Raw genomic sequence first — 27769 nt, forward strand, 5'->3', positions numbered from 1 at the left:
GTGAGGTCGCCTCGGAAAGGGGAGGTTCTCTTTGGTCTCTGTGGCAGCAGCACGCCAGAAGAGCCCTGCCGGGTCTGTCCGGCGCCCATCCGGCCCAGCCTCCCGCCTCCGCCAGGGGCCAACCGGAGGCCTTGGCCTTCCCCCGGGCCGGCCCGAGAGGGGCCCCCTCCGTCCCTCCGCCGGAACCCCTCTGGGATCGGCCCTTCCCCCGAGTGCGAGGCCCCGCCTGCCTCACCCCGATGCCAAGCTCCTGCGGGGGCGCCTGGGCTGGGCTGGGCTGGGCTGAGCTGGGCTGGGCTGGGGGCGGCTAGAGCCAGCGAGGGAGACGGAGATGGAGAGGGAGCCGGGCTGGCGGGCGGGCGGCTGGAGCTCTCGCTAGCGCTGCTGGCGGCCACAGCAAACACGCTTCGCCTCCCCGCCGCCGCGCTCGCCTGCCCCTCCCCCTCCCCCTCGCCTCCCCTCGCCCTCCCCCTCGCCCTCCCCCCCACCACCATAGAGCTGCGGCGGCGGCGGCGGGCAGAGGCAGGCAGGCAGGCAGCAGGAGGCGCGCCCCACACCGCCCGCCCCACAACAGCCCAGCCCGGCCGCCCGGGGGAGCCCCTCGCCCGCCGCCCCGCCCGCCATGGAGCCGGCCGCCCCCCAGCCCGCGCCCGCCGACCAGGGCTCGGAAGGGGCGGCGGCGGGCGCCCGGGAGACGCCGGCCGAGCGGGAGACGGAGCCCGAGCGAGAACCGGAGCGAGACGCGGCGCGGGAGGAGCGGGAGCGGGAGCGGGAGGCGGCCCGCAAGGGAGACCCCCCCGCCCGCCGGCAGCAGCAGCAGCAGCCCCCCCCCTTCGCCGGCAGCAGAGGTCAGCGGGGGACTGGGCGGAGGGGGAGGGGCGGGGGGGGGCGCAAAACTTTCGGGGGCTGCCGACACGTGTCTTCCTCCCGCCCTCCCGCCGGGCGGCCCTGGGGTCGGGGTCGGGCTCGGGGCTTCTCTCGGGCGGCCAATGGGAGCTCCGGGGCAGAGGCGGCGGGACTGGGCGGGCGTGAGGCTTGCCAACCTCCCGGCGGGAGCTGGAGAACTCCCGGGCTGGGCTGGGCTCTCCCGGGGGAGGGGCCAGAGGGGGCCCCGAGATCGGCACGACCGGCTCCCCCGGCCGGAGCACTTTGCTGCTGGGCTGCCTCCCGCCGCCGCCGCGGCCGGAAAGATGGCTGGCTGGGCTGCTTCTGTGCAGCGGCCCCTCCTCCCCCCCTCCCTCCATGCCGAGCCCCCCCCCCCCCCCGGCTTCCCCGGGAAGGCGCCCGCCCACAGCCCCTGCACGCCCGGCTGGCGGGACCGGGGGGGGGGGGGCCGCTGACGGAAGCGCCTGCGGAGGGAGGAAGCGGCCCGGGAGGGAGGGAGGGAGGAGGGAGGCCCGGCACCCGGGGGGGGGCGGAGGGGGGGAGTCGCGCTGCTAACCCGCTGACCCACATGGGCCCCCCCTCCGCTCCGGCTGGCGGGCCAGGCCGCTCCCCCCTCCCCCCGCACGCAAGCCAGCCAGCCAGCCAGCGCTGCCTGCCTCCTGCCTGCCTTATGTAAGCGGCGGCGGCGGCGGCGGCGGGGAGGGCGGGCGAGTGGGGCGCAGCTGTCCGGGGGAAGCGCCGCCGCGCGCTCGGGGGACTCTGGCCTGCCCTGTCCGGGCTCCGGCCCTGGCCCTGCCGCGGGGCTCCCCAGAGGGAGGATCGGGGGGGGGGGGGGCACGAGCGCCAGGCAGAGTCTCTGCCGCCGCCCGGGGCCCCACTTCTGGCGCGCAGGGAGGGAGGGAGGGAGGGAGGGAGGGAGGCACTTGGCCTGCGCTTTAGGGGGGAAGGGGCAGCAGAGAGTCAGAAGGGGGGGTTGTGCTACCCCCCCCCCAGAGCTGTTGACCGAAGGAAGCAACAAAGTCCAGCAGCAGGTGTGCAAAAGCAGCCTCCTTGCTAGCAGCCAGCCTCACTCTGGGGTGCCTGGAAGGGCCCTGAGCGTCACCCAGGGGGTGTCTGTGGAGAAGGGAGTGCTGGAGTGCCCCGCAAGCAGCCTGGTCGTGGACGTGGTCTGCAATTGTGCCGTGCGTGGTCACAGTGTGCGTTTCTGGCTTAAAGGGAAGTTCAGGAGCCTCCCTAGAGAGGGGGAGAATCTTCAGAACTTGGACGTTGGCACAGCTCCCCCCAGAGACCTTGACCCGGCTGGCGGACAGATACTCGGAGCGGAAAGAAGCTGAACACAGATGGGCCTCTCCGGGTGGCTGGGGGCTCCCCTGGCCCTGGTGAGGCGGGAACCTCCGCAGCGGGGCCCCTTCCTGGCCTGCAGAACATAAGACCCCCCCCCCCTGTAGCCGGCAGGCGGAGCACGGGCCGAGGGCCTCCCTGTGTTCGCCCTGCCCTGTGAGGGAGGCTCTTCCGCTTGGTCCAGGGCCCCACGGAAGAATCCCTATCCCTGCTGTCCCTACGAACCAGCCGCAATAGCAGCCTTCCTTCTGCGTGGTGGGAAGAGAGGCCAAGCAGGTGTCCAGTTTCCAAGTTCTGAGGATCAACCTCATGCAGCCTGAGCCCAATGGCAGTCTGAATGAAGCCGCACCAAACAGCCCACCGTTTTGCGTTTCGGGGGGGAGAGAACCCAGTTCCCACGGGTCCCCCTACCACTTGGGATATTGGCATTCACACCCACCCTGTGTCTGTCCGCTGCTCTGCTTTCTGGTAATCTACTGCCTCGGTGCCCTTTTAGACTTGGGGCCTTAACTCTGCGGTCCCCGGTTGGCTGGGAACAGCATGACGTCACGGCATATAGCCAGTCAGTGCTGTGCTCGTATCCATGTGGGTAAATGAAAGGGCGTTGCTTCTGCCCACAGGGCATGCGGCGACCCAAAGAGCCCTCAGAACCCCGGGCCCCGCGTCTGCCGGTGCCGAAAACCTTCTGGAAATCCATCTCTCCCTTCGACTCGGCCCTTGTTAGGACCGGGGAACAAAACCCGGTGCAATTAGCAAGGGCTGGGTCTGTCGCCTCCCATCAGCGGTGGGAAACATGAAATATGTCTCCAGCCAAGGCTGTCACAACAAGGTCTTGGCAGCCGCTCCGCACCACAGACTGCCTGCTGTTATCTGTGGCTGCTAGGGGCACTCCGCGGCCCTCTCTCCTCGGCACACTCCTTTCCCTGCCCTCTGCGTGAGCCTCTCCTGGCTTCAGACTCCGGCAGTGCAGCAGCCACCCTCCGGGTGAGGTCCTGGGAGCGCCTGGCATTGCCTCTAACAGCAGAGCTTCCCTGCCAGCCAGCCGGGGGCCGGGGCATCTTTCAGGGCCACCTGCTGAATTCTGGGGAGCAGATCCCTTGTCTCTTTCAGAGCCTCAGACGCGTGCCCGGAATTCGCCCCGGGTGTTGCCACAGCTGACTCACGACACATTGGTTTTAAACATGGCTAGAAAGCCGAGCTGGTGCCGGGGTGCCCAGATCCGTTGGGGCAATTGCTTGGGGGTGTAGAATATTTTTTATTTCAAGCACTGTGGGAAACTCGTGGTTTGAACGCCACCCCTTCCAGTACGGCTTCTGGAAGAGTCTCCTAAGCTGATGCGTCGGTCGGTTGTCGAGGGCCACGTGCAAACGCTTGCCGGTGAAGGGCCGAAGGGAAGGCAGACTCCCCCCGCAATGACCCGCCACGGTGCCTTTCATTTTGTCATTTGATCTAATAATTTTGCAGAGTGTTCTGGAGCGACCTGCCAGGACAGCGGTGACTTCTCGAGAACCAAAGTGCAGGCAGGAATGGCGGCCGGGCTGCTATTAGAGCAGCAGGCCTGTGCATTGGGAAACTGAGTCAGCCAAGGCTTCAAGACAGGCAGTGGGAGAAGGCAGCCTTCAGACGGCAGGGACCTCCCTTCTGACATTACGTTGGGGTCAAGGTTTCGCGGTGTATCAGTTTGTTGTTCTTCGTGTGTCTGGCTTTTTCGGACAGGCCTTGAACTTAGCAGAGCACAGGGACGCGAGCCAGAGAATGTCAAGAGCCTTTGGTGTGGCATGCAGGGGACTTCTTAGCATCCTGGGGAATGGGAACTGGAGATAACGGGGAAGGGGCTGTGGACCTGTGGCAGAGCCTCTGCTTGGGATGCAGGAGAAAAGGAGCAGGGGGAGCTAATAGGTTCTCTAAAAGCAGGAATAATGTTTCCCTTTCGCTGTGGACTGGTGGCTGTATGCTGTGCCACAGACGACAGACCGAATGGGGTGCCCGTTCTGGAGGTGTCCCCCGCGCCCCGGGTGTGAATGGTTCACCTCTGCCGTTCACCCGCCTTTTCCTCCCTTCCTTTTCTTCCTGTCCGTGAGCCTGAAGCTTGTGCCGCCCCCCCCCCCCTCACCCGCACGAGCTGAACTTCTTGATAGCGTAACGAATTTTAGCTTAGCTTGCTACTATTCTAATGAGTTTCCTTCTGGCTAGATAAAAAAAAAAAAATTAAGCCGCAGCCTTGCTGGAGAGGAATCCTGCTTGCGGATTTGACAAGTAAGTTTAGCCGATTGTTAAAAAGCAGGCGATGATTATGGGCTGGCAGCGCGAGCTACCCGTCCTGAATTTTAAAGACGCGGGGCTCTTAACGCTTATTGGCAAAACAATCCCCAGCCCAAAACAATATTTTAGAGAGCGGAAGAGGGTCGCCGTTGAAGGGGGAACAGGCCGGCCCTTTCGGGGTTCTGCCCAGGGGACTCAGGGGGGTGTCTGTGGTTCAGCTCGCTTTCCCTTGTCCGGCTCTTCCGTGAACAGACAATGGAATTCTCACTGGGATGCTCTGATCTGTGCCGGAATCGCATCTCAGAGATCCTCCCGCAAGCTCTTGTTCTGCAATTACAAAAAAAAAAAAAAAAAAAGATTTTGTCTCTTGTGCACTGGTGTTCATCCCATGTCTTATGACTCAAAGGTGGCTTTTATCCTGCCCCCCCCCCCGCAGGGTCTTGACCCCTGTCCAGCAGCCTGACCTTTGCAAGGGTCTGCGGCTTGTATGCATGCAGAGAGAGAATGGAGGCCCTGCCTCATGGGTCCCCAACGTGGTGCCCAGGGCACCCTAGCACCTGCCGCCCCCTGTCCTGGAGCTCACCAAGTGCTCTTAGAATGTGGGATGCCGGGGATTGAACCGGGGACCTCCTGCCTGCCCAGCAGAGGCTCTTCTGCTGAGCCATAACTGCTAGGACCCTGGTTGGTCCTAGTCTGAAGAGGCCTGCTGGCTTCTCTCCTACTTGCACTGTGACTGCTCAAATATTTGCTGAGCGTTTGATGCGTGTATTTGGCGCCCTGCGATATTTTATTTCAATATTTGGCATTTGGTAATGTGATATTTAACTGTGTTTGAAAGCATTTGATAACGGGGGTGCCATATTAATTGCTGTCTGACATGCTGTGGGAAGGAGCCCGTGGCAGCGCAGAGCTTGGGAAGTGACGTCTGCCAGAGCCCTGCTGAAGACCACAGCGGACTCTGACGCTTGCAGGCCTTGAATGGGGGGGGGGGGGGGAGTCGCCCTGAGTACAGGAGGAGGGGGCCTGCGAATTGGAGTCTTTGTGAGTCTCCCACCCTCTCTGCCCTGCTTCAAAAGCAAGGTCCTGAGCGTTGTGGTCAGCCTTCCGACCCCCGAGGCTGTTGCTCTCAGCGTCCTTAATGCCAGTTCCCCCCCATAATTCCGCAAGGCCCAGAGAGGTCTGCATGTCTGCACCAAACAGGAGTCGTCTGGTCGTCCGAACCTGGACTCCATTAATAAGGATCTGATCTCTGGAGCGTCTTAATATTCCCTGGGAATCGAGGGCCCCTAAATCTCGGCTCACTTTCTGCAGACACTTTGCTGGCAAAACATGTGGAGTTATATTTACCCCGGGTGACAACGGTACACTCAGGCTTGGGTTACATCACACCCGTTGCTGCATTTCGCGTTGCACAAGTTCAGACGTAGTGCCAATGAAGGCCGTGCGAAGCAGTGTGCTTCTGGGGCTCGGCCTGGGGGGCGGAGGGCAGCCTGATGGGGCCCCTTGGCAATGGGTTCCCTTCCAGAGTGCTGGAACCGAGAGATGGCTTGGAACAGGGGCAGGCGCTGCCGTTTCCAGCCCGGAAAGGTAGGCCGGTTCCCCCAAAACTGTTCAGAAGGGAAGGTTTCCAGAGCAGCTCTTTGTAAACGGTGTATCAGGTGTGACTTTTTGTGCAGGCCAGGATTCTCTTGCTGGCCGTGAGCCAAGGAATAAATTTGTTTAGCCCCCGTCCTCGCAGGGGGAAGAGAGCTCCCGCATCACCCACTTCTGAGCTCACCCCCAGCTTGGGGCATTCCTCCCTTGGGGGGCACAAGAGGGGGGAAGGAAGCAAACCGGGCATGGCATGGCACCCTCTGTCGCTGCGCAGGGGAGATGCGGGAGTGTTCTTTCCTCTCAGTCTGTGTGGCAAAGGAGTTTCTTGTACGCACCAGAAGAAGTGTACAGCCCGGCCGCTCCTGGGTCGACAGCGGTCAGGGTGCGTATCGTGTGTCGTGTCCCCACCGTGTCGTGTCTCGGCTTTCTGAACCCTGCTGTGAAAGTGCCCAAGTTGCCAGGATGGCTCTGTCTCCCCAGCCGCTCAGCTTTCAGCTTTTTTGTGTGTGTGTGTGGGGGGGGGGGGGCAGGACTTCCACGGGTGGGGAGCCCTTTGGAATCAGGGCTCTTTCACAGATGGGCCAGGAGGGCCCCTGACCGTGGGCAGAGCCATTCCCCTTCAGAACTGAGCTAGGCTCGCCCGAGATCTCTCCTGCCAGACACCTGCTGTTTACGGAGCACCTGCACGGCTCCGACAGCTGCCTGCGAAGGCCCCTCCCTCGCCTGGCCTCTCCCCAGCGAGACGCGGGCAGGACTGCCCAGCCGTCAAAAGCCGTCCACGCTCCTTTCAGCGCGCCTCTTCCGGCTCTCGGCTACTAGCTTCTCCGTGACCCCGGGGGAGGGGAAGGAGGTCTCTCCCTAGCCGGCCTCTGGCCCGATCCCAGCCGGCGCTGCGGGAGCTGCCCTGAGCCGGGCCCAGTGAGCGCTCGTGCTTCTTTTGGAGCCTGCTTTGTGGACGCCGGCGTGGGAGGAGGAAGGTCGCCGGCAAAGTGTAGCGAGGCCGTGCCAAACATCCCCTGGCTCCCGTCCAGAGCAGAGTTTAACATGCGGCAGCCCTGCTGAGGTCAGTCTGACTCAAGCATCCTTAACGGTGCATTGCCTGAGAGCCAGGTTCCTTAGGCCTGGCTGGCAGGGGCTCATGGGCATTGTAGTCGATGGCCATCTGGGGAGCCAGTTTGGATAAGTCCTTCTCACCAGGAAGCCCCTGCGGTGACATTCCGCACCCTCCGTTGGCAGGCGGCATGCCAAACGGGTGGACAGATCTCACGGGACGGGAGCTGAGCTTGTGTCTTGTCCTTCCGTGTGGCTTGCACCCACCGGTTTTAATAATTGGGACTCAGTTGCATGAGGTTTGCTGGGGGAGTCTTGTCGCCCCGCTGGGAAATGATTTACACCGGGACACCGGAGGGAGGCCTGGTCAGGGAGGGCACTGATCGTTTCCGACGATTAATGTGTGTTTTCCCCCCTGAGAGATTGTTAATGATTGCATCTCCTTGTACAGCAGGGAGGACAACAAGCGGTTCGCCTTAATTATGCCAGAGTTTCTGTGAGCCCAGCTTCTGGTTCCCAGAGCTATTCCTAGGCTGGGCTTGTACAGATGCATGGGCCTGTGTATGTGTGCATACGTGCATGAGAGGCAGCAGGATTAGGGGAAGGCCTCGGCCTCTTTGCCCTGTGGTTGGCCCTCCAGAGGGACGAGTTGGCCCCTGTATGAGATGGACCAAATGGGCCTTCCCTGGTCTGATCCAGCCGGGCTCTGCTGAGGTTCTTAGGAAGGCCTCGGCCTCTCTGCCCTGTGGTTGGCCCTCCAGGGGAACTGTCCATGGTATTTCCTGAATGTTCATTTGCATCCCTGTTCCTGAAGGGGAAAGCCCCTCCGTGCCTGTTTGGGGTCAGCCTCCTCCCAGGAGGATCTAAGGGCTGGTGACCCCCCCCCCCGCTGTCTTGCATGCCGGTCTGTGTGCTGCACAGAAGCCCATGGGCAGCCTCGCCTCCTTGCCCCCACTGGACTGGGCTGCTGCAGAAGGGGAGCCCTGCTCCCTGGGAGGAACTGGTTGCCTTGGGCCTCTGCCTCCCCGTGGCCCTTAGAGGCCTCCCTCGAGTGGGAAGGGAAAGGAGCAGTCCCGGGGTGAGATCTCCAAGGGCTCATTCGGGGGATGCGGTGGGTTTCGGCTGGCCCCGCCTGTTGCGCCCTCCCTGGCGTGGCTGCCCGGAGCCGTTTGACTTCCCCAAAAGAAACCGGGGGAGGCGGCGAGAGCTGGGTCTCCTCACTTGTGGAAGCTCTGGCTCCATGCATAATTGAACACGGCCCTGCATGTATAATTGAAGCGCGTGGAGTAAACAGGGAGCGTTTTGACTCGTGCCTCTGGAAGGGGGGGGGGGGTTAGAAAGCCTTCTGGTATGCAGGCAAGTGTGCTTTTGAAGTATTTATGCAAACGTACAAGGCGTTGCCCCTGCACAGCCATGTTGCAGAGACTGAGGCCCTCCCCGCCAGGAAGCGCGCCTTGCTGTCTGAGGGCAGAAGCCACCCAGAGTGTCCAGGGGCACCTTTGAGACCCGCAAAGTCTTATTCAAGGGATACGTTCCTGAGCGCATGCCCAGTTCTTCAGGTATCCGGGAGAGAGTGCCTGCACACAAAAGCTCACACCTTGAATAAACCCTTGTCGGTCTCCAAGGTGTCCCTGGACTCAAAGTTCGTTCTGCCGCTTCAGACCAACAGAACCACAGCTGGCGATGGTCCAGCTCCAGCCAAGCTAGATTCAGGTGTGCAGCCATGTGGCTCAGCAGGAGCAGAACAAAATTTGAGTCCTGGGACACTTGAAGACTTGGAAGGTGGAAAACTTTGTGGGTCTAAAAGGTGCCACTGGACTCAAATTTCTTTCCACCACAATATTCGCCAAGGACCAGGACACAAGGAGTATGAAAGCGACATCTCACTGACTCAACTTTAGGCGTAGCTCAGGCCACAGGGCTGTTGCCGGGCTGCATTCGGCTGGGGCTGGACCCAGGTGGACTCCGCACAGAATCCGGTGCAAAGTGGAGTATGAAAGCCAACCCTGTTTCAGTGGCCTGAATTTTGCCTTTCCGGCCTGAGTCAGATGCCTTGTGCCGACACCCGACGCTTTTCTTAAATGACAGATTGTGTTGTCTGAAGATTGTCCGGCATGTCTTGCTGGGTATTGATTTCGGCCTTGATTTGAAACACTTCATTTGTATATTTCTGCCTCCGCCTGGACACCCTGTGGTCTTGAGCCTGGGGAGACGGGTGTGATTGGGGAATTGCTGTGGGGGCAGCCAGTGGGGGATTGCGCAGCAGAAGACACCCCCCCCGTGGGAAACTGGGGGGGGGGGCTCGGAAAGGCTTGAATTTCGGGACAGAACATACAAACCTGGAGCTGCAGAAACACAGCAAAAGACCAGCAGCCGAGTTTTGCAAGGTGCCAAAAGCTATTTAACAGCAAATCCGCAAACATGACAGTGCCCCCCCCCCTATTTTTTGTGAGCAAAGAGGTGAGCAGGTTCGGTGAAAAAGGATGCATGATGCCAACCTGCAGGTGGTGGCTGGAGATCACCTGGGTTGGCAGCTGACCTCCAGGGATCAACACAGCTGGAGAAAACAGCCGCTTTGGAAAGTCTTAAAGTATCTGAAAGGTGGTCACTGAGAGGAGGGCAGGGAAAGGTTCCTGTGGGCAGCAGAGGAGAGGACCTGCAGGAATGGGTTTAAACTACATGTAGAATGAGACCGGCTAGATATCAGGGAGGGGGGAATTCACAGAATAGTTCAGCTGTGGAATGGGCTGCCTAGGAGGTGGGGAGCTCCCCCTCACTGGCCGTCTTCAAGCAGCGGCTGGACAGGTATCCTGGATGCTTGTGGCTGATCCTGCATTGAGTCAGGGGTTGGGCTGGATGTCCTCTATGGCCCCCTCTGACTATAATTCATTGTGTGTTTGCAGTGAATGCACATGAATACGTACGACCTGAGGATGCTGTGGGTCTGCCTCAAATGAGCATGCTGTTTGTGTACGGTCTCTGCATGGAAAGTTTGAGTTGGCAGCACGCGTCTTCTGGAATGCCTCCTTCTGGCCTCAGAAAAAAGTTTGTTTCGACAGTACAAAAACCTGTCCCATCTGTAAAAACAAACAACCCTGAAACGCCATCGTCCCTCTCCTGGGGTTCTTGCAAGCAGTGCCTGTATTCTTTCGAGCAAGTATTTCCACAGCTCTCTGTGTGCCTCATGCCTCTTCTTCTCCCAAAGCAGAATTCACTGTTGCAGAAAGTGGTGGCACTTACAGCAAAGACCGCTTCAAGGGGGGACCGGAGACACGTACGGAGCAGAGGGCCAGCAAGTATCGGTGGAACATACTGTCTGCTGCAGGGATGCGCCATCTTCTTGGTGCTTGGGGGGCTCACAGTGGGAGGGCTGCTGGAGTTCTGTCCCCACTGGTGGGTCTCCTGTAGGCACCTGGGATTTGGCTTCTGCGGGGCACAGAATATTGGCCTGGATGGGCCATCGGCCTGACCCCTCGTGGCTTCTCTGGTGTTTTCATGTTTTTATGGCGAAGGCCTTATGTTGTTGAAATGAAGAGCTCTGTTTTTAAAACTCTAATCCCCCGACACCGATCCAACTGAAACGGTATCCAAGCGGCGTGTTGGATAATGGACACATTAGCTGGATAAAATTAGGGGGAAAAAAGAAGCCGTCTCTTTCATAGTGGAGGCAACCCTCGTGGGTAATTCTAGAATTATCCCGATAATATGTGCAGTGTTCACCCGCTGAACTTTTACCCTGAGCGCACGCATTTCTCAAAACAATGGTCCCTCCAACCGGTGGAGGCTTTTGAGAGCGGCTGACGTTAAGGCCTTTATAATCTCCGCTAATTATTAGCATTACCGGCATATTCCCTGCTCTTGATATAGCTGGTATGGGGAATATCAAGGTAATGATGATATGCAAACGGTGTCGTTTTGTATGCGTGCGCCTGCTTTCCTAATTAAGCCAACAGCACTTTAGTACTTTCCTCAGGGGTCCGTTTGCAATGTTTTGCAGCTCAGAGCTGGGCGCAGGTAACGGTGGTTCTTTCCAAACCGTGGTCCACAAACTGAGAATCAACGCTGGGGTGGGGGCATGCCTGCCTGCTCTCCCCTCCCTTTCTAGCTGGCATTCTCGCTCTCCTTGTTTCCCCCCCCCTTTTTTTGCCTTAAACACAGCTGGCTCTTGCCCACGTGGGGTAGAAAGGGCTGCCAAGTGACAGCCAAGCTATGGCGACCCATCATGGGTCTTCCAAGCAAGAGATGCTCAGAGGTGGCTGGCCACTGGCTGCCTCTCTGTAGCCACCCTGGGCGGCCTTGCGGATCTCCCATCTGAGGTCCAACCAAAGCTGACCCTGCTTAGCTTAGATCTGGTGAGAATGGGGTCGCTTGGGTCGTCCAGGCCAGGGCCTTACATGTGTACCAGCCCAATATTAGAACTTAGTGTGGAAGACATCACTTGGAGAGGGCCTGTGGGACATGTGTGGTCCATGTTGGTCCTCTCTGTGAGTTCATGTCACGTGTGCCCTGGTGCCATCAGAACCTCTGTAGGGCTGAAAGTGTAGTCTGAAGACCCTTTAGGGCTATGGGGGATCCTAGTTTGAGATAACCGTGACTTGTGTCTGTGCATGACGGGGAAAGAGGTGGCCTCATTGGTGCTGGGGGGCCGGGGGCCGGGGGCAGGTGGATGGGTGCCGTGGGGTGTGGAGAGCCAGTGTTCGGCCTGCCCAGCTCTGCTGTGGCTTTGTGGGGCCTCTGCAGTCCAGGGCAAAACCGCGTTGCAGCTGCTTTCTCTGTTCGTTTCACCTCCGCAAAGCTAGCGCCGGCCGAGGACATGGTATTTATCGATTCTCCCCCTTCTCCCGTCTGAATTGCAGCACCAACACGCCGGAGCCAGATAGCTATTTTTAAAATACCTGTAATAATTTTGTATTAAAGGATTGACAAAGCACGCCGGCTGTTTTCTCCTTGCTGCCGCTGCTTTTTCTGGTTCTCTTTGGCGGTATATTGTTATTGCTGCAATTTAGCTTCAATTGCTGCTATTTGGAAGGGAGGGGGGGCAAAGAGCCCCCCTCGGGCGTCTCTCCACAGTCTCCCCCCCCTGCCTGGCTACCCGATCATGTTTTGGGGTGTGTTATTTGTTTCTTCTTAACGCAGCCCATTTTCGCTTTGGACCAATTTTCCGAAAAGGAAATTGGCTGTTCTCTGTATTATACCTTTTAGCCGAGTCCAAACCCGCCACACCTTCTGCTGGAATTTGCCGCTGAGCGTGGCACTCCATTTCATCCCAAAGGCCGTGAGAGCGGCGATTACGTTAACTTGGGGTTGAGTGTGTGTGTGGGGGGGGGGGCTCTTAATTTCCTTTTCCGTTCCGTTCCCTCTGCCTCCAGATGCACTGGCACTAAAGGGGGTGCCTGGTAATTGTGGAGCGGAGAGCCCTTCAGCCCGCTGAACCTGAGAATGTCTTCCCTTGGGGCGTGTTGGCTGCAGTTCTGCGGGTGCCCCCCTCCTTCCACTCCTTAGCTGCTCACTGAAGCTTAAATCCCTCGGCCTGTTGGGATGCACGACAACGGAGAATTACAGCCCCTGCCGTCTCCGGTTGAGGGGGAACAAAAGATGGCTGCTCCCACATGCTGGCAAAGAAAATTGGAGGTGATGCTTTTTGTCTACTGGGCCTCCGTTGAGCTGGGGTAGCCAGGAACACCAGAGGAAGGGCCGTGAAGTCTCAATTCCCGCCTCTTTCTGGTGGCCTCCTGCTCCCCCAGCCCCTCCTCTGGGCGGAAAGCCCCCCTCTGCCTTCCCCCCGGGCCCACTGGGGTGTCTGCTGCCAGAGCTGGGCTGATGCGAATCTAGAGTTTTGACCAAATGCGTAGCAAGTGACTGATGACAGGGAGACGTCTTTGACTTAACGTCGTGGGTAATGGGATCTGAAGGATGCGCCTCTCCCGGTGTGTGTTTTCGTCTTAATTTATTAGCTTTTTGGGGGACGCTTGTGTGCGCATCCCTCCAGCAGACACTTGTAGGCAACTGCGTGTGTGTATACGTGTGTGTCTTTTTTTAAAGGTTGTCTGAAATCATTAACATGTTTATTAAATAAGGGAGTGCAGTCCATTATCTAAGCGAATCAATTATGCAAATGTGCCAAAAAGCATAAGAAGCGTAGCGTTTTAACTGTTGCCGAGCCACATCCATTTGGCTGAATTATAGATGAAAAGTACAATTTGGGATTCCCCCTCCCCCCTCCGTGTGACACGCCAGATTGTCTGGCTTCTCCCTGGGAAGGCAGCAGAGCAGCCGGCTAATGGGAGGAGTCTGTGTGTGTGTGTGTGTTTGCGGTGGCTGCACACGCAGACGTGAAACTGGAGGATGTTGCGGTTCTGCCACAATCTCTGCACGGAAGGTTAACAGATGGCGGCACAGACAAACACGCACACAACGGTCCGGAGGAGACGATGAACGCACGGCCGTCCGTTGATGCCTCTGCAGTGGATCGGCATCCCTGGACTGGCCATCTTTCCACCCCCCCCACCCCGCCTTTATTTTTGCGCTTGCCCTCCAGAAATTTCTTTTATTAATGCCTGCTATTTTTAGTTATACGTGTGTGTGTGTGTCTGTGTGTTTGTGTGTTTTTCCCTACCCGGTTTGGTTTTTTCGGAAGACAAACCAATGTTGCATTTTTGTTGTTTTCTCTACAAACACATAATTATTCCTGAATCTAATAAATAAGGAGAAAAGCACATACTTCTTTCCCCAACAGGTGATTAAAATGTGGGCTTTTCTTCCAGAGGATGTCAAGAAGGCCCCAGTCAGAGAGGGCCTCCAAAGAGGGGTAGACAGAGGAGCGGGGACCAAAGGGAACTTCCACATTCAGAGGCAGCCAAGATCAGGGGAAGGCCTTGGCCTCTCTGCCCTGTTGTTGTCCCTCCAGAGGGACTGGCTGGCCCCTGAGCAAGGCAGGATTCTGGACTGGATGGTCCAGCAGGGCTCTCCTGATGTTCTTCTGAACGCCTCAGCCTCCCTGCCCAATTGTTGAACCACTAGAGGAACTGATTGGGCCCTGCAAGGGCTCTTTTTATGTCCTTTTGTTTGTCCCATGAAGGATATGAGCTGTTTCTCATTTTCCCTTGCCAGTGCACATCTGAACCTGTGGCCATAGAGAAGTGGTTAAAACTTTGGGCCAAGACTGAGGCAACCCAGGTTCAAATCCCGACTCACTGAGGCTGACCAGGGGACCCTGGGGGAGTGAAATGGGAGAGACCCTTGATAGCCACCCTGCGCTCCTTGGAGGCACGCAGAGAGGAAAAGGGGACCGATTGAAGCTGGAGAAGGCAGCCGAATTCCTTGGTGGTTTGCAGTCCAACTCAGATCTTTCCATCTCTCCAAATGCACCCAAAGTGTCCCCCTCAGTTTGGCTCAGGGCAAGCCCAGCATTACCTCTCTGTGTTGTTTTGTCTTCCTCTAGAAACTTTTGCATGAAAAAGAGCCCTGACTTTTACCAAAAGAAAACCCTCCCTCTCTGAGATTCCCCATGTTCAAGTAACACAACACCCCAATGTGTCGTGTTTATTAATTTGTCAGTGTTAGATCAATCATAACAGACTGAACAGAGGTGTCTGCTCGAGTTGAAAGAAGATGGAAGAAGGAGCATTGAGCGCAAAAGAGAGAAAGGTTGACAGATGCGCTGTCTAATTTGGATGGATGTGCTACAGGCGAGAAACGGGGAGGGAGGGAAGGGGGGAGGCAGGAGCCCCCCCCCCCAATGGCCCCAGGAAGGCAAAATTAAAGTTTTTCAACAATGAAAGGATATTGTTGCCGTTCTCGCCTCCGTTGGGCGAAGGTATTCGGCACGGACGGCAATGGTTCTGTTTCATGTGAAATGCATTGAAGGGCGTGGGCCAGAGATGGATCAAGATGGGTGGATAGATCAGGATGGGCAGCCGCGTGAGGCAGAAAAGAGTCGGGGTCCAGCAGCCCCATCCAGGACTCACATTTTCGGCAGGGGGGGGGAGCTTTCGGGAGTCTCTGCACAAAGTTTATGGATCTGTGCATGGGGTGGAGAGGATTGGCAAAGAGGGCTTTTCCTCTCTCGCTGCAAAGGCTAGAACTGGTGGCCGTCCAATGAAGGTGAAGGACAGACAAAAGGAAATGCCACTTAGTGGAATTCACTGCCAGAGGATGTAGTGATGGCCCTAGCAATAAACAGCTCGTCCTCTGAATCCCAGAGCTAGCAGGCGGCATTGGGGAAGGCCTCGGCCTCTCTGCCCTGTTGTTGGCCCTGAATAGGAACTGGTTGGCCCCTGGGTGAGACAGGAGGCTGCCCTGGATGATGGATCCCGGGTCTGATCCAGCAGGGCTATTCCCATGCTCTGAAGTTTTTAAGGGCCCACCAAAAGAACCCAACACTCTGCTTTTTTGTCTCTTGGCTTCAAGCCATCGATACAGTTCACTGTCATGGGCCTGTCAAGGTTTGGGACGTCTGTAACCCCACCCACGCCTTGATCCCATAAATATATTTTTGCGATGAAGTTTGAAAGTGTGTTTCCTTGTGGCGGTGTGTTTTCGAAGGCGTGGTTGCAACTTTTCGGATGGCATCTTTTGGTGTCTTAAGATGAAAGCCCTTCATAGGATTTACTCTGATGTGATTAAAAAGAGAGAGAGAGAGAGAGAGAGCAGATGAGAGAATGGTAGATAGATTATACTCTCTGTTTGTGAAGACCAAAGTTTCATGTTTCGAGCCAGCAGGTTCTTTTCACCATGGGAGGGAACAGCTCCCTTCTCCCCCCCCCCCCCAGTTTCTTAACAAGCTTCTTGTCACCATTTTCAGAAGCCCCTTCTTTTATTTATTATTCATTATGCAGAGTTCTGTAGCAGAGACTGGTTTGTCTGCAGGGCTGCGGATTTAAAACCCCTAGATGTGGGCCAGCTCTAGCTTCAGGGGGATTGGGTTGGGGCCACCTGACCGTGGAGATTCCTGCTTTGCAAATGAAGGTACTACTGAGCGGGAACAGTGTGTATGTGTGTGTGCACGCATGTGTGGATTGCGAGGACCCACGATCAGTATTGTCAACTCAGACTGGCCGTGGTTCCCTAGAGTCTCAAAAAGAAATCTTTCGTATCACCTGCCTGGTCTTTCAATTGGAGATGCCGGGGATTGAACCAGGGACCTTCTGCCTGCCAAGCAGAGGCTCTGCCACTGAGCCAGGGTCCCAGATCAAGGCCTTTCCCATCCCCTTCTGCCTGGTCCTTTAACTGGAGATGCCGGGGATTGAACCTGGGACCTTCTGCCTGCCAAGCAGAGGCTCTGCCACTGAGCCAGGGTCCCAGATCAAGGCCTTTCCCATCCCCTTCTGCCTGGTCCTTTAACTGGAGATGCCGGGGATTGAACCTGGGACCTTCTACCTGCCAAGCAGAGGCTCTGCCCCTGAGCCAGGGTCCCAGATTAAGGCCTTTCCCATCACTTCCTCCCACCTCCTCCTGATCCTTTCCACTGCTTTCACGATTAGGCATTGTGTAGCCTTAGGAGTGCCCTTAGAACACTTTTTAGATACAAAGCAACTTGTGTGTCATCCATTGTGGGTCAACAGTTGTGTGGACGGAGCCCACCAATTTCAGCTGCCTGCATTTGGTGGGTCTTTACCGGCCATGAGATCGGTACCCTGTTCCCTCCTGGGAGGTTTGGAAGACAGCAAAATGTCCTCTGTTCCTCAATGCCGCTTGACATCTCTGTGCACCCACCATATTCTTGCTTCCTTATATATATATATGCATGCATGCATCCGGCTATATTTATAGAAGTCTGTCTGTGAAGTGCGAAGAAATAAGCCTTTGAAGTGTCAAGCCATAAATTCTGGAGGGGAAAAACAGACCCCCCCCCCCCGCAGGAGAAGTCTGCATTTCGTGTAGAGCTGTCTTAATTTCCCTAAAATATTTCCCTATAGGCCACCGCAGTGGAAAAATAATCAGGCAAAACAAGGCAACGGGTGCGTTTGTGTTTGTGTGCAGGCCCTTTCCCCGAGCCTTTCATCCGTTTTGCTCTGGGACAGAACCCAGGAAGGCCGAGCATTGCTGGCTCAGCCATGCCCCACACATACCCGGCGACCTCTGGCCAAAGAGAGACATTCTCCAGGTGTGCTTGGCTAATTGTTAGGCTGCATCCCCGGGCCCTTCTCCTCTGATACGACGGGAGGGCCCAGAAATGCAGGACGGAACATTGCTTTTCCAGTGCAAAAACAAACCCTCGGTCCCCTTGGAGACAGTTTGGGCAGGATGTTGTCTGGAGACCTTGGAGAGGAGAGGAGAGGAGAGGAGAGGAGAGAGAGGAGAGGAGAGGAGAGGAGAGGAGAGGAGAGGAGAGGAGAGGAGAGGAGAGGAGAGGAGAGGAGAGGGGCCTACAGGAAATCCTCATGGTTCAGCCTCTGTTCTGCAGGCAGAAGGTTCCAGGTTCAGCCCCCAGATTCTCCACTTTTGGAGAACTCAGGTAGCCTCTCTCTGTCTGAGGCCAGCCCACCCATCATGTGCTCTTAAGTGAGAACACAGGGTGCTGCCTTAGACTGAGTCATTGGCCTAGCCGGTTCAGTTTTGTGTGCTCACCAGAGACTGGATCCTGAAGCTCCTGTGGCTGGATGCTTTGCCACTGGGCCACAAGCCCTTCCCCTCAAAGTCAGTGTGGTCCGCTCAACTGGCAGCGGCTCTCCAGGGCCTCAAGTGGAGGGCTTCCATACCACCTGCTGCTCGAACCTTTTTGAACGACAGACACCAGGGATCGACCCTGGGAGCTTCTGACTACTAAGCCAGTGTTCTCCCACAGAGCCGCGTCCCCTTACTGAGACAGTTTCTCAGGATCGAGAGGCTGCCATCTTGAATCAGTGGGCGTATACTGGGAAATCTCATTGGGTATCTTGTGAGCATAGAGGCATGCACAAGGGCGAGACCCTCCCCTAGGCCATCGGTTCTTGTTGTTCTCCGCTGCTGTGCGCCCGGGTGACGTCACAAAACCCTCAGATTGCACTTGTTTAGTTTGGCGTGTGAAAACATTCTGTTTATAACCAAATTAATTGCTTGGAGGTATTACTCTCTGCCTGTGTGAGCTTGCTTTTTACTTGTAACTTACGGCCGCATGTTGTCTTCAAAGAAATCGAGACGATGAATTAGTGTAGTGGATTAAGTTCTTTCATTCTCTGAAACCGGCAGTGATGTTGAGCTTTGGTTGCATTGGAAAGTAATTGGTTAATAACCGAGGAGTCATCCCTTCACATTATGCAGAGCCAACAGTGTTGTAAGGTTTTGGCCTCGATCTGCATAGACCCAGCTAGGGTGGGGGGGTCAGTACTGGTTAGTAGCTCAGTGGGAGACTTCCCAAGGATATTGGGGTCACGGCACGGAGGCAGACCACGGCAAACCGCCCCGAACGTCTCTTGCCTTGAAAACACAGAATGTGACGCAGAATGTCGGATCTGATGGGCTTCGGGCCTGATCCAACATGGTTTCTCTTGTGTTCTTAACCCCACAGTTCATTCCATATAGTCAGCTGTGACCTGATGTCAAAAAAAAAAAGTTTTCCCCCCCCCATTGTGCTTTTTGTAGGGTTGGGGAGCGATGTGGTTGTTGCTACGACTGCGTTCAGGCTGTTAACCAAAGCCCGTTTGCCTCAATTATGAAAAGCGTTTTGGAACGAGAAGTTTCCCGCTCGCTACAGAATCTTATTTTCGATCGAAACATATTAAAGATTCTGTTTAATTACCACACATTAAATCTTCAAACAGATTCTTCAAAGGTATCAGTGGGTAAAAGAACTACTGACTTAGCGGAAATCCAACTTCATTAAGACTTGTTTCAGACGGCAGATGAAGAACTTGTAAGTTTTGTTCAAAGATAAAGATATTTGAATATTCCATGCAAATGTGATTCTGTCAGTTTTGATACTTGCTAATTGGAGATTGCTGTCCCTGTTTGTGTTGCACGGCCGCTGGTTTTGTGGGATCCTCGCCGGCCTGAAACGAATGGAGATCGTCAGGGCTTCCGGAAGTGAATCGATTACGGGGTTAAGACACTCCTGGTAGGAGCGCATCTTCTATTGAGCAACCCTAGATATGTATGCACAGACGTTAGATATTACGCCCAGGGTCGATACTCCTAATAAATTCCGTGTATTATCACGAGGATTCTCTGTTTACAAAGTGCTTGAAGCCGTTTGCAAGTCGAAATGCCTAAAACCATGGCAGCGTTATCAAATAAACATTGCCCGAGAACAAATCACCCATTCATGGCAAGGGGAAAATAGCCACTGCTGGAATCCCAGCGGTAAGGCCAGTCGGTGAACAAACGGCAGACTGAACATGCAGCCGGCAGGAGTAGAGCTACTGAGTAGCCAGACAAGGAGTGGGAGCCACAGGGCCTTCCTGTCCACCGAAGCAGGGGTCCCCAAAGGAGAGCCCCGTGGGCGTGGTGTGCAGCAGCACCGATTGTATTAGAAAGTAAGGGGCCCAGCAAGGCTTCTGATTGGCCCCTGGAGATGTGGTTGGTTGTACAGATCTGAACAATGTTGTCGCTGTGGCAGCTGCCACTACAGGGTGGGGTTTCTTCTCCCACTCACTCCTCACCCCCAGGGCAGCTCCGGGGTTTCGGTGGCCCAGAAAAGTTGTCTGTCTCATTCAAACCAACATCAGTTGTCTCCAGAGGTCATCTCTTGCGTCCATTCTGGGCAGCTTCTGGTTACTGACCCTCCGAACATCACTGTAAGCTCCATCCCACTGCATTTTCTCCCGTGCTCTGCGGTTCCTGTTGATGTTTTAGTGTGCCAGGATCGTTCTTTGAGCAGGAGACAAAACTCGGAGGGGCGGGGGAGAAACCCTGCTTAGGATTTCTATTGTTCCTCCTTTCTCCTGTGTGAGCGCCAGATGTATGTTTTGATTTCCTGCCCAGCTGGAAGGCTGTTCAGCATTAACAAGAACCTATGAATTCTCTTGTTCATTGCTGTCATCCCGACCTTCCTGCTTTATTTCACAACGCTGGAGTACCGCAGAGGAGGACGCAGTCTTTCCAGGGGCCTCGTCGCCTTCCTCCACCTCCGGAGTAGCCAAGGAATGGCCTAGCTGGACCTCATGCCTCACATCCCAGTGTAGCCAGGCAGTGGACAGCTGTATGCGTCCAAGAAACTCACAAGTGGCCCTTGATAGATAGGACCCCAATCCCAGAGTTCTAGGGTTACCAACTCTGGGTTGGGAAATTTCTGGAGATTTGGGGGTGGATCCCAGGGAGGGGAGGGGCTTAGCCAAGGTGGGATGCATAGAATCCAGCTTCCAAAGCTGCCGTTTTCCTCTGGGGAACTCATCTGTGGCGACTCAGCGGAGCATTGCTGGTGGCTGGTTCTGGGTTCTTCCGAATTTCTTTCCACTCTGGAAGTGTGGCATGTTTAAGGTTTGTCTTTCAAGCTAATTGTTCCTCGTTACACCACAATTTGCAGTTTGAAAAAGGCAAAAGGAGCCTAGTGTCAGCCGAAGGGGAAATTGTTTTCAGCAGGAGCTTTTTGTGAGCTGTGAAGAGTGTCAGAGCTGGGCAGATTGTTCCAAGCCCCCAGGTGCCATTTACCACCTTCCTGTTCTCGTGCTGCTCCCATTGCCTGACAGAGCCTGGCCAGGAGATCTGAGTTAGGAGAGGCCCTGCAGGACAGCCAGTCCAACCTTCTGCTTGAACAGGGCTCTGGAGAAGCAGCCTATAAATTCCTTAAATAAATAGGCAGATAAATAACAGGCAGCTGCATTGGAGTGCCATGGCACTCAGAGATCAACAAGATTTTAGGGGGTATATGTTTCGGAGAGTAAAAGCCCCTTTCGTTGAAGACCCTTGAAAGACATTTTTGGAGGGCAGCCGTGTTGGTCAGCCATAGAAGAGCCAAATTTGAATCCGGGATCACCTTAGAGAGCGACAAGGTTTCTGGGGAGGAGCTGTCCAGATTTGAAACTCCCTTCGTCAGATCCAAGTGTAAAAATCATGTTTGTCTCTCAGGTGCTGCTGGACTCGAACCTGGCTCCTACACTGCAGACCAACCCAGCAGCCCTCTGAAAACAACAGGCAAAGGCCCCTCTGGATTTCCTGCCCCGCTCTGAAAGGACAAGAGCTGGTTCCCATCTCCTCCTCCTCCTCCTCCTCCAAGCAGCGACAGCACTTCTGGTGACGGACTAAAAAATGAATCCGTCCCCCTTGCCCAGCTGCCTGCCTCTTGGCGGGAGTGTGGAGCAACGAGGGCTGGGCGCCCAGCCTGGCTTTCATTAAGCGCCCGTCTCTCTTGCGCTCCTTTGCATTCCGCCATGCTGGAAGAGATGAATAGATCCGGCAATTTCTGCCTCCTCTTAACTTAGACAAATCAAAAGTTTTATCTCACCGAGGCTTGGTATTTTCCTCACGTCGCGTTGCTCTTTCAAGGCGTCGGGCTTTTGATTTTTGCCAGTCCCTTTCACCTTTTGAAATCTCCTCATTCTTGTCTTTGACCTCTAAATTTTCTTTTTCCCCCTCCACTGCTCTGTTTTGGGCAAAGGACGCGATCAAAGGCCTGCGTAACACGGCGTGTTTTGTGATGGGTGAAAGGCGGGTGGCTTCCATCGGGGGCTCTCCAGAAACCTTCCTGCCGCATTGTGGCTCAGAGGAAAAACAGGGACAGGGAGCGGGTGCAGAAAAGGCCCCAGAGATGGCCGCTGCTCACGAGAGACGCATTCGAAGCTCTGGGCAGGGTTTGGTACACAGAAGGTGGGAACAAGCAGAGGGAAAGACAGTGACTGTCAAATTGCCTCTGACTTATGGCCACCCCACTGCGGTTTCCAGGGCAGAGACATTCAGAGGTGGCTTCCCACTGCCTGCCCCTGCTCCACGACCTTGGTGGTCTCCCATCCAAGTGCAAAACTTCCCAAGGATATCAGGGTCACAACCCTGCTCAGCTTCCAAGGCAAGCTTCCTCAATCAGGCTTTTGTGACACCCCAGGTTTCTTGACAGCCCTGGAAGGGTTTCCCAAATGGGTGGGAGTCTATTCATTTCTTATACAGAAAACATTGAAGTCGCAGAGAGAATAGTGGCAATTCGCCTCTGGTCTGATTCTGAATTCAGGGAGGATCCGTCAGACTGTTGCCTGCTGGGCTCGGGAGGGGTGTTTGGCCGGCTCCCCTGCAAGGGACCCGATGCCTTGGGGCTGGTCCAAGACGCCGTGGGCGTTTGCCTGCCTGCTCAAACACGACGCGTGCAGAAAGAGAGAGGGCTTCTTTGTTGCCGGCTTAACCTGCTTCCCAGGCGCAGCACGAGGTTCACATGGATGTCTTTGTGAGGTCTTTGGAGCAAAGGGGAAGGTCGGAGTGTGCTGACGGCAAACATCTTTGGGGCGAGAGCTAAACGGCACAGCCGTGGCTTCTTTTCCTCCTGCGGGGTGCATGTTTTCGTGTCCGTGATTATAATGTGCAAAGGAGGGAATTGACATTTGACAGTGAAGTCCCCTTTGGTGAATGGTGTTGCTTCGGCAATTGAGTTTTCTCTGCCATGCAGGGCCCCAGAAACTTGCTCTGTTTTGAGAATTTTTAAAAAAGAGGTCAGGCGGAGAGAGGTTCCGTGCGACATGCGAGATTCTCCCGGGGAGGAATATGCAAAAGTATATTCGCCAGGCCACATGGAAACGACTGAAGCTGGTGTTCGGGAGGCCCGGCACAGACGTTTTGTCGCTCTCTGCATGTAAATGACTTGGCATTCCCGCTGCCTAGGGCGGAGCTTTCCATAAGCTCTCCAACACTGCTTTTGCGGAGGCTGGCTTAAAGATGTTTGGGGCTGGGATTTGTCCCCCTGTGTTGGGAATTGTAATGTGCCACTGAGCATGGTCTCTCCCGCGCTGCAGCCCTGGCCTTTGGGAGGAATGGCGGGGGAGAGGGTCGGGGAAAGGGCTGACAATCTACTTGGGAGGAGAACGGGCTCTGGTCAACTGGCCCTGACCAGGTGCCTGCAGTCCAAGTGGAGAGGAGGTCTTTCTCCCGTGATGCCTCTGTGCCTCTGGCTCCCAGCAAATGTGATTTGCAGATGAAAAATTTCATTAGAAGAGGAATTGCCTGAAAGGGAAATAGAAGAATATGGGGGGGGGGAGGCACTCGAAGTGATTGTGCAGAGCAACACTACTGCCGATGTGGAGGAAGCAGAAAAAGAAAGACCCGCAATCCCCGCTTGCAATTAAAATAACAATTGCTTTGAAAGTGGTGCTTATTATTTTTAAGGAGAGTGTAGACGTTTCCGACAATGCCGACGGAAGGGAATAAGTCATCTTGTGAGCAAAAGACGCGGCGGATAATTGGCAAGGCTCACGGAGAGCTCTGCGTTGGGTGCCCGGGCGTTCCTCCTTGCCGTGTGCCGCCGCAACAGTATGTTGTTGGCACAACAGCGCTGACAGTTTGCGGAAATGAAAGGCAAGGCAACGGGGAGGAGACGGCGCCAGTTTTGCCAGGCAATCTGGAGGAACTGGAAGGCTTGGCGTTGCCAGGCCCGGAACGGTTCCACACGGCTCCTCCACCTCCAAATGAGGGATTTGGCAGCTGAACGCAGCTCTGGGCCGGGTGATGGCCCCTTTGAAGTCACCAGGTTTTCCCCCCTTTCCCCCCATGCCAGATAGCAGGGGTCCTTGGCCTTTTTGAACCTGCCAGGGAATTCGATACACAGAGTGGCTGCCAGCTGAGATGTGGCCGAGCACAGAAGGCTGGAGAGGAAGAACAAGAGTTGTTATTTATATCCTGCTTTTCACTGCTCGAAGGAGTCTCAAAGGGGCTTACAACCGCCTTCCCTTCCTCTCGCCACAACAGACACCCTGTGAGGGAGGTGGGGCTGAGAGACCTTTGACAAGAGTGCTTGGTCAGAACAGCACAATCAGGGCTGTGAGGAGCCCAAGGTCACCACTGGGAACTTTGCTGTCCTGGCTCCCATGCGGGAGCAAAATCCAGAGCGGACGAGGTGCACTGGGCCAAATGCTTCCCATGCAGGAGCAGGAAGAGGAGAGGCAACCATCCTCCGCTCAAACAACAGCCTGCCACCCGGCACAAAGCCGCTGGTACAGAAACAGTCCCAGAGAGAAGATATACATCACTTTTATAGAAAGCCCATTCAACAGGATGTGCAGCGGAGAAAGGAAGTGAAACCACAAGCCTCAGCCAATCAACATTGAGACAGGAATTGAGACCCCCCCAAAAAAAAGACCCAGGAGGTGTGCCTAGCCCTGATCTGGATGGGCCAAGCTAGCCTGCTCTTGTCCAATCTCGGAAGCCAAGCAGGGTCAGCCCTGGCTGATGCTGGGAGGGTGGACCCTGGAAAGCTCCTCTTTCAGAAGCTGCTGGTCTTGAATCTTGCTTACTTCCCTGGAGATGGCAACATTGCCCGGGCAAACACAGTTTTTGATCCAGAGCCCCTTAAAGGTGTATTTCTGTGGCTCAGATGAAGAGCTTTCCAGAGGAACTCGGAGGCCTCCTCCTTGGGGCAGGCAAACTGGAAGCCTGCCCTATACCTATTAGGGGTTTTTATTTCCATCTGGCGCATCATCAGAATAGCGTTCAACTGGCAAGCAAACATTTCAGGCCACACAGTGAGGTCTGAGTGAATTGTCCAAAAGACACGACTAGGCATCTGCCCAACTCCACCTGATGAAATGTTGTGACCTACTTCCCCCCCCCTTCAGAAAAGCACAGATAAGGAAGGAACAAAGGCCCGTGGAGTAGGGGAATGGGTACGAGCAAGTGAAGGAGATCCGAGCAATATAATCCGGAAGAGGGGAGGGGGCGGTCTAGGGATCTGTGTCTCTGAAAAAGGGAATATTCAACCAGAGAATTCGACATGAAAATATATACGGCCGTCACCGACTTTTCTTCTGTATTGCATGTTTTTGTTCCTGAGCTGGCCACCTGGGAGTGCGATCTTGCCAGATATGTTCCGGGACCTTCCTGGTTCAGACATTACAGAATACACAGCTTGGGTCTGGAATTAGGCACGTAGCACAGATGTGAGCAGTCGCCTCCCCACAATCCCTGCGTGTGTGCTTGTCGATTCGGAGCAGGGCTGCCCGCCCTCCATTTCCCCAGCCTGCAACAATTTGGGAGGGGTGAGTTGGTGCGGAAGCTCTTCTGCCAGTTTGGAGAAACCCGGGAGCACGCGGCTTCTCCAAATAGCCTCTCTAGAGAGAGAGGGCTCTTTATCAGACTCTTGTTGTGTAACCCTATGCCGAGTTATACTCGTTGATCGAGTGATTCAGCAAAGAACTGCATTCTTGGTCTTGCGGATGCAAGACTCAGGAAGATCCCCGGGGTCAGATGACGTAGGATCATGGTCATTATCCGGGAGATTATTTTTGCCCTGGACTGGAACGGGGGTGGTTGCCGCAGGCCGAAATTCAATGGAGCTTTCCAGTGCTTAATTGGCTAGCCACAAAGTTTATAAAGAGAGGGGAACCGCCTGTCCAAAGGATAAGTTTTCGTTGTTGTGGCTGTCCACGCAAGCAGCAGCTTCTTTAATGGCACTTGGGCCGCTGGCAGAGTTGCAGCAGGCATCTCGTGGGGTTGCCACTGATCTCTCCCCTGGAGAAAATGGGCACTTAAGAAGGTGGACTCTGTGGCATTGAACCGTCTCTTCCGTCCTCAAACCCCACCCCCTCGGGCCCCATCCCCCAAATCTCCAGGTGTTTCCCAACCCAGAGTTGGCAACCCTTTGGGCCACTTGCCTTTTTTGTGTTTAAGTGCCCGATCACCCTGGTTTTCAGTTGTTTTTTCTCCTGTTTTCTGGCTGACTTCATCCGGTTTATCTGGTTTTTTTGCCCTTACTGTGAGCGTTGCCGTTATTGGTGGATAATGCTCCTTAGATGTTTCTGAGTGCCAGTCCGGGCCCTTGGGCAAAAGGTGCTATAGCGCAACCTGCCCTAGCCCTACTCCTTACGAAAACGGCCATCCGTGTGGGAGAATAGACATTTCTCATTGCCATAGCAACCTCTGATGGTGATTTATTAAGCTGCACGTGCTCACGTGGGAGACGATACCTTTTTGTTGAATCTGAGCAGTCCAGAGAATTTGTTGCTTCTCTCCATAAAGTTATTTTTTTTAAATGAACCTCAGAGCACAGTGGAGACACCTTCTGCGATGGAGAAGTCATCGGTCACTTGTTGGATGTTGCGTCTTTTTCCATAAATGGACATTGTGGTGAGGAAGGGGTTATTGATTCCGGCAGCACCCCGGACCCTTCCACTTCAGGCAGGGCAATTAGGAGTTGGAAAGTTGAATAAGGAGGAGAGAGTCAAAGAGAGAGTATTTATAGAACAGAAGACATTTCCTGAGCAAGGGAAGACCTCTTGGCCTCGCTCGGCTGCTTGATTTTATTGATCTCAGGCTCTCCTTACTGTTCTCCGTTCCTTCCTCCTGGTTCTGAGGTACCTTGCATCCATTTCAGCCTGCCACGTTCTAATTCCAGCTCGTCGTTTTTCAGGCGACGTTGGTTAGAAGCTGGGTCCAGATGCTCTCCCAGATATTCATAGACGGGCCAGGAGGCCTCAAAAAGAAAGGGGACTGCTGAGTTGTGAAAGGAAGCCTCTTGATCCTTGATTCAGGCAGGTTCGGCCCCAAACATTTTGTTATCCCACATAGAAATGTCACGGGGTGTAGAGAGATGCGGGGTACGTGGGTGGGCAAGATACCTCTCCAGGAGGAGCATTGCAGGGAGCTAGTGTGAGTACAGCCCTGGCACCCTCAAACCGGTCAGATCTCAGGAGCCAAGCAGGGTCAGCCCCAGTTAGTACTTGGATGGGGGACCACTGAGGAAGTGGAGGGTTGCTACACAGAGGCAGGCAATGCCGAACCACGCCTGGATGTCTCTTGTCCTGACCTGGATGGCCCAGCTGATCCCATCAGATCTCAGCTGCTAAGGAGAATCAAGGAGAGCCACAAGGGAGTCCAGGCTTGCTGGGGGTCCAATCCCCCTGCCCCTTCTCCAGCCAAAGCTTGCAGGCAAGGGGTGGGAGGTGCCTGCAGTCAGCGTCTCCAGCCGGTGGGGGAAAGAAGAGCATGGAATATTTTGCGGGTCTCTCTCAGCTTCCCTTTCTGGCTGCTCTTCTGCTGCTGCTGCTTTTTTTTAAAGGAAAAGATTAGCAGCTGGGAAGACGGAGCCATTGTTCGGTGAGCGAAATCCCTGGGAATTGCAGCAGAGGCGGAGGAGGCACTCGGGAGTAATCCCGCTTGCCAGGAGGGAGTAAAGAAAAAATTCCCTAAACGGATTGCTAAATCCAAATGGCAGAAAGTAAACAGGGTCTGTGGTGGGGGTGGGGGAGGCACAGAGGAGAGGAGTGGCTGCGTTTGGACCCGGGCGGAGCAGTTTGCCTGTAAGCAGAACTCGCTTCCCTAGGCATTGAAGGTTCCCCCCAGATCAAGGAAGGCCGGGGGAAGTAATGTCATGCTTGTCTCTTGCCCTGCCCTGGATGGGCCAGGCAGCCTCATCTTGTCAGAGCTTGGAAGCTAAGCAGGGTCACCCCTGGTTAGTCCTTGGAGGGGAGACCGCCTAGCAGGGCCAGGGTTGCTCTGCAGGGCAAAACCACCCCTGAACATCGCTTGCTTTGAAAACTCCACGGGGTGGCCAAAGGCCTACCAGGACTGGACGGCCCTTATCTTGCACCAAAAC

General features: G+C 55.4%; 1 protein-coding gene across 3 annotated transcripts in view; it reads left to right on the top strand.

Moving 5' to 3' along the window:
- RORA (RAR related orphan receptor A) overlaps window positions 1–27769 on the top strand; it is a 203522-nt gene that overhangs the window by 6227 nt on the left and 169526 nt on the right. For 2 of the 3 annotated variants that reach the window (XM_077318287.1, XM_077318288.1), the window contains exon 1: window positions 506–848. The exons of the other annotated variant lie outside the window; for it this stretch is intronic. In XM_077318287.1, coding sequence (XP_077174402.1) covers window positions 623–848 — 226 coding nt within the window. In that variant the 5' untranslated portion in view covers window positions 506–622. Of the gene's footprint in view, window positions 1–505; window positions 849–27769 lie in introns of those variants that run through there. 3 annotated transcript variants of the gene reach the window in all.

Source organism: Paroedura picta, chromosome 18, assembly GCF_049243985.1.
Source record: "Paroedura picta isolate Pp20150507F chromosome 18, Ppicta_v3.0, whole genome shotgun sequence".
Classification (NCBI taxonomy): Eukaryota; Metazoa; Chordata; class Lepidosauria; order Squamata; family Gekkonidae; genus Paroedura; species Paroedura picta.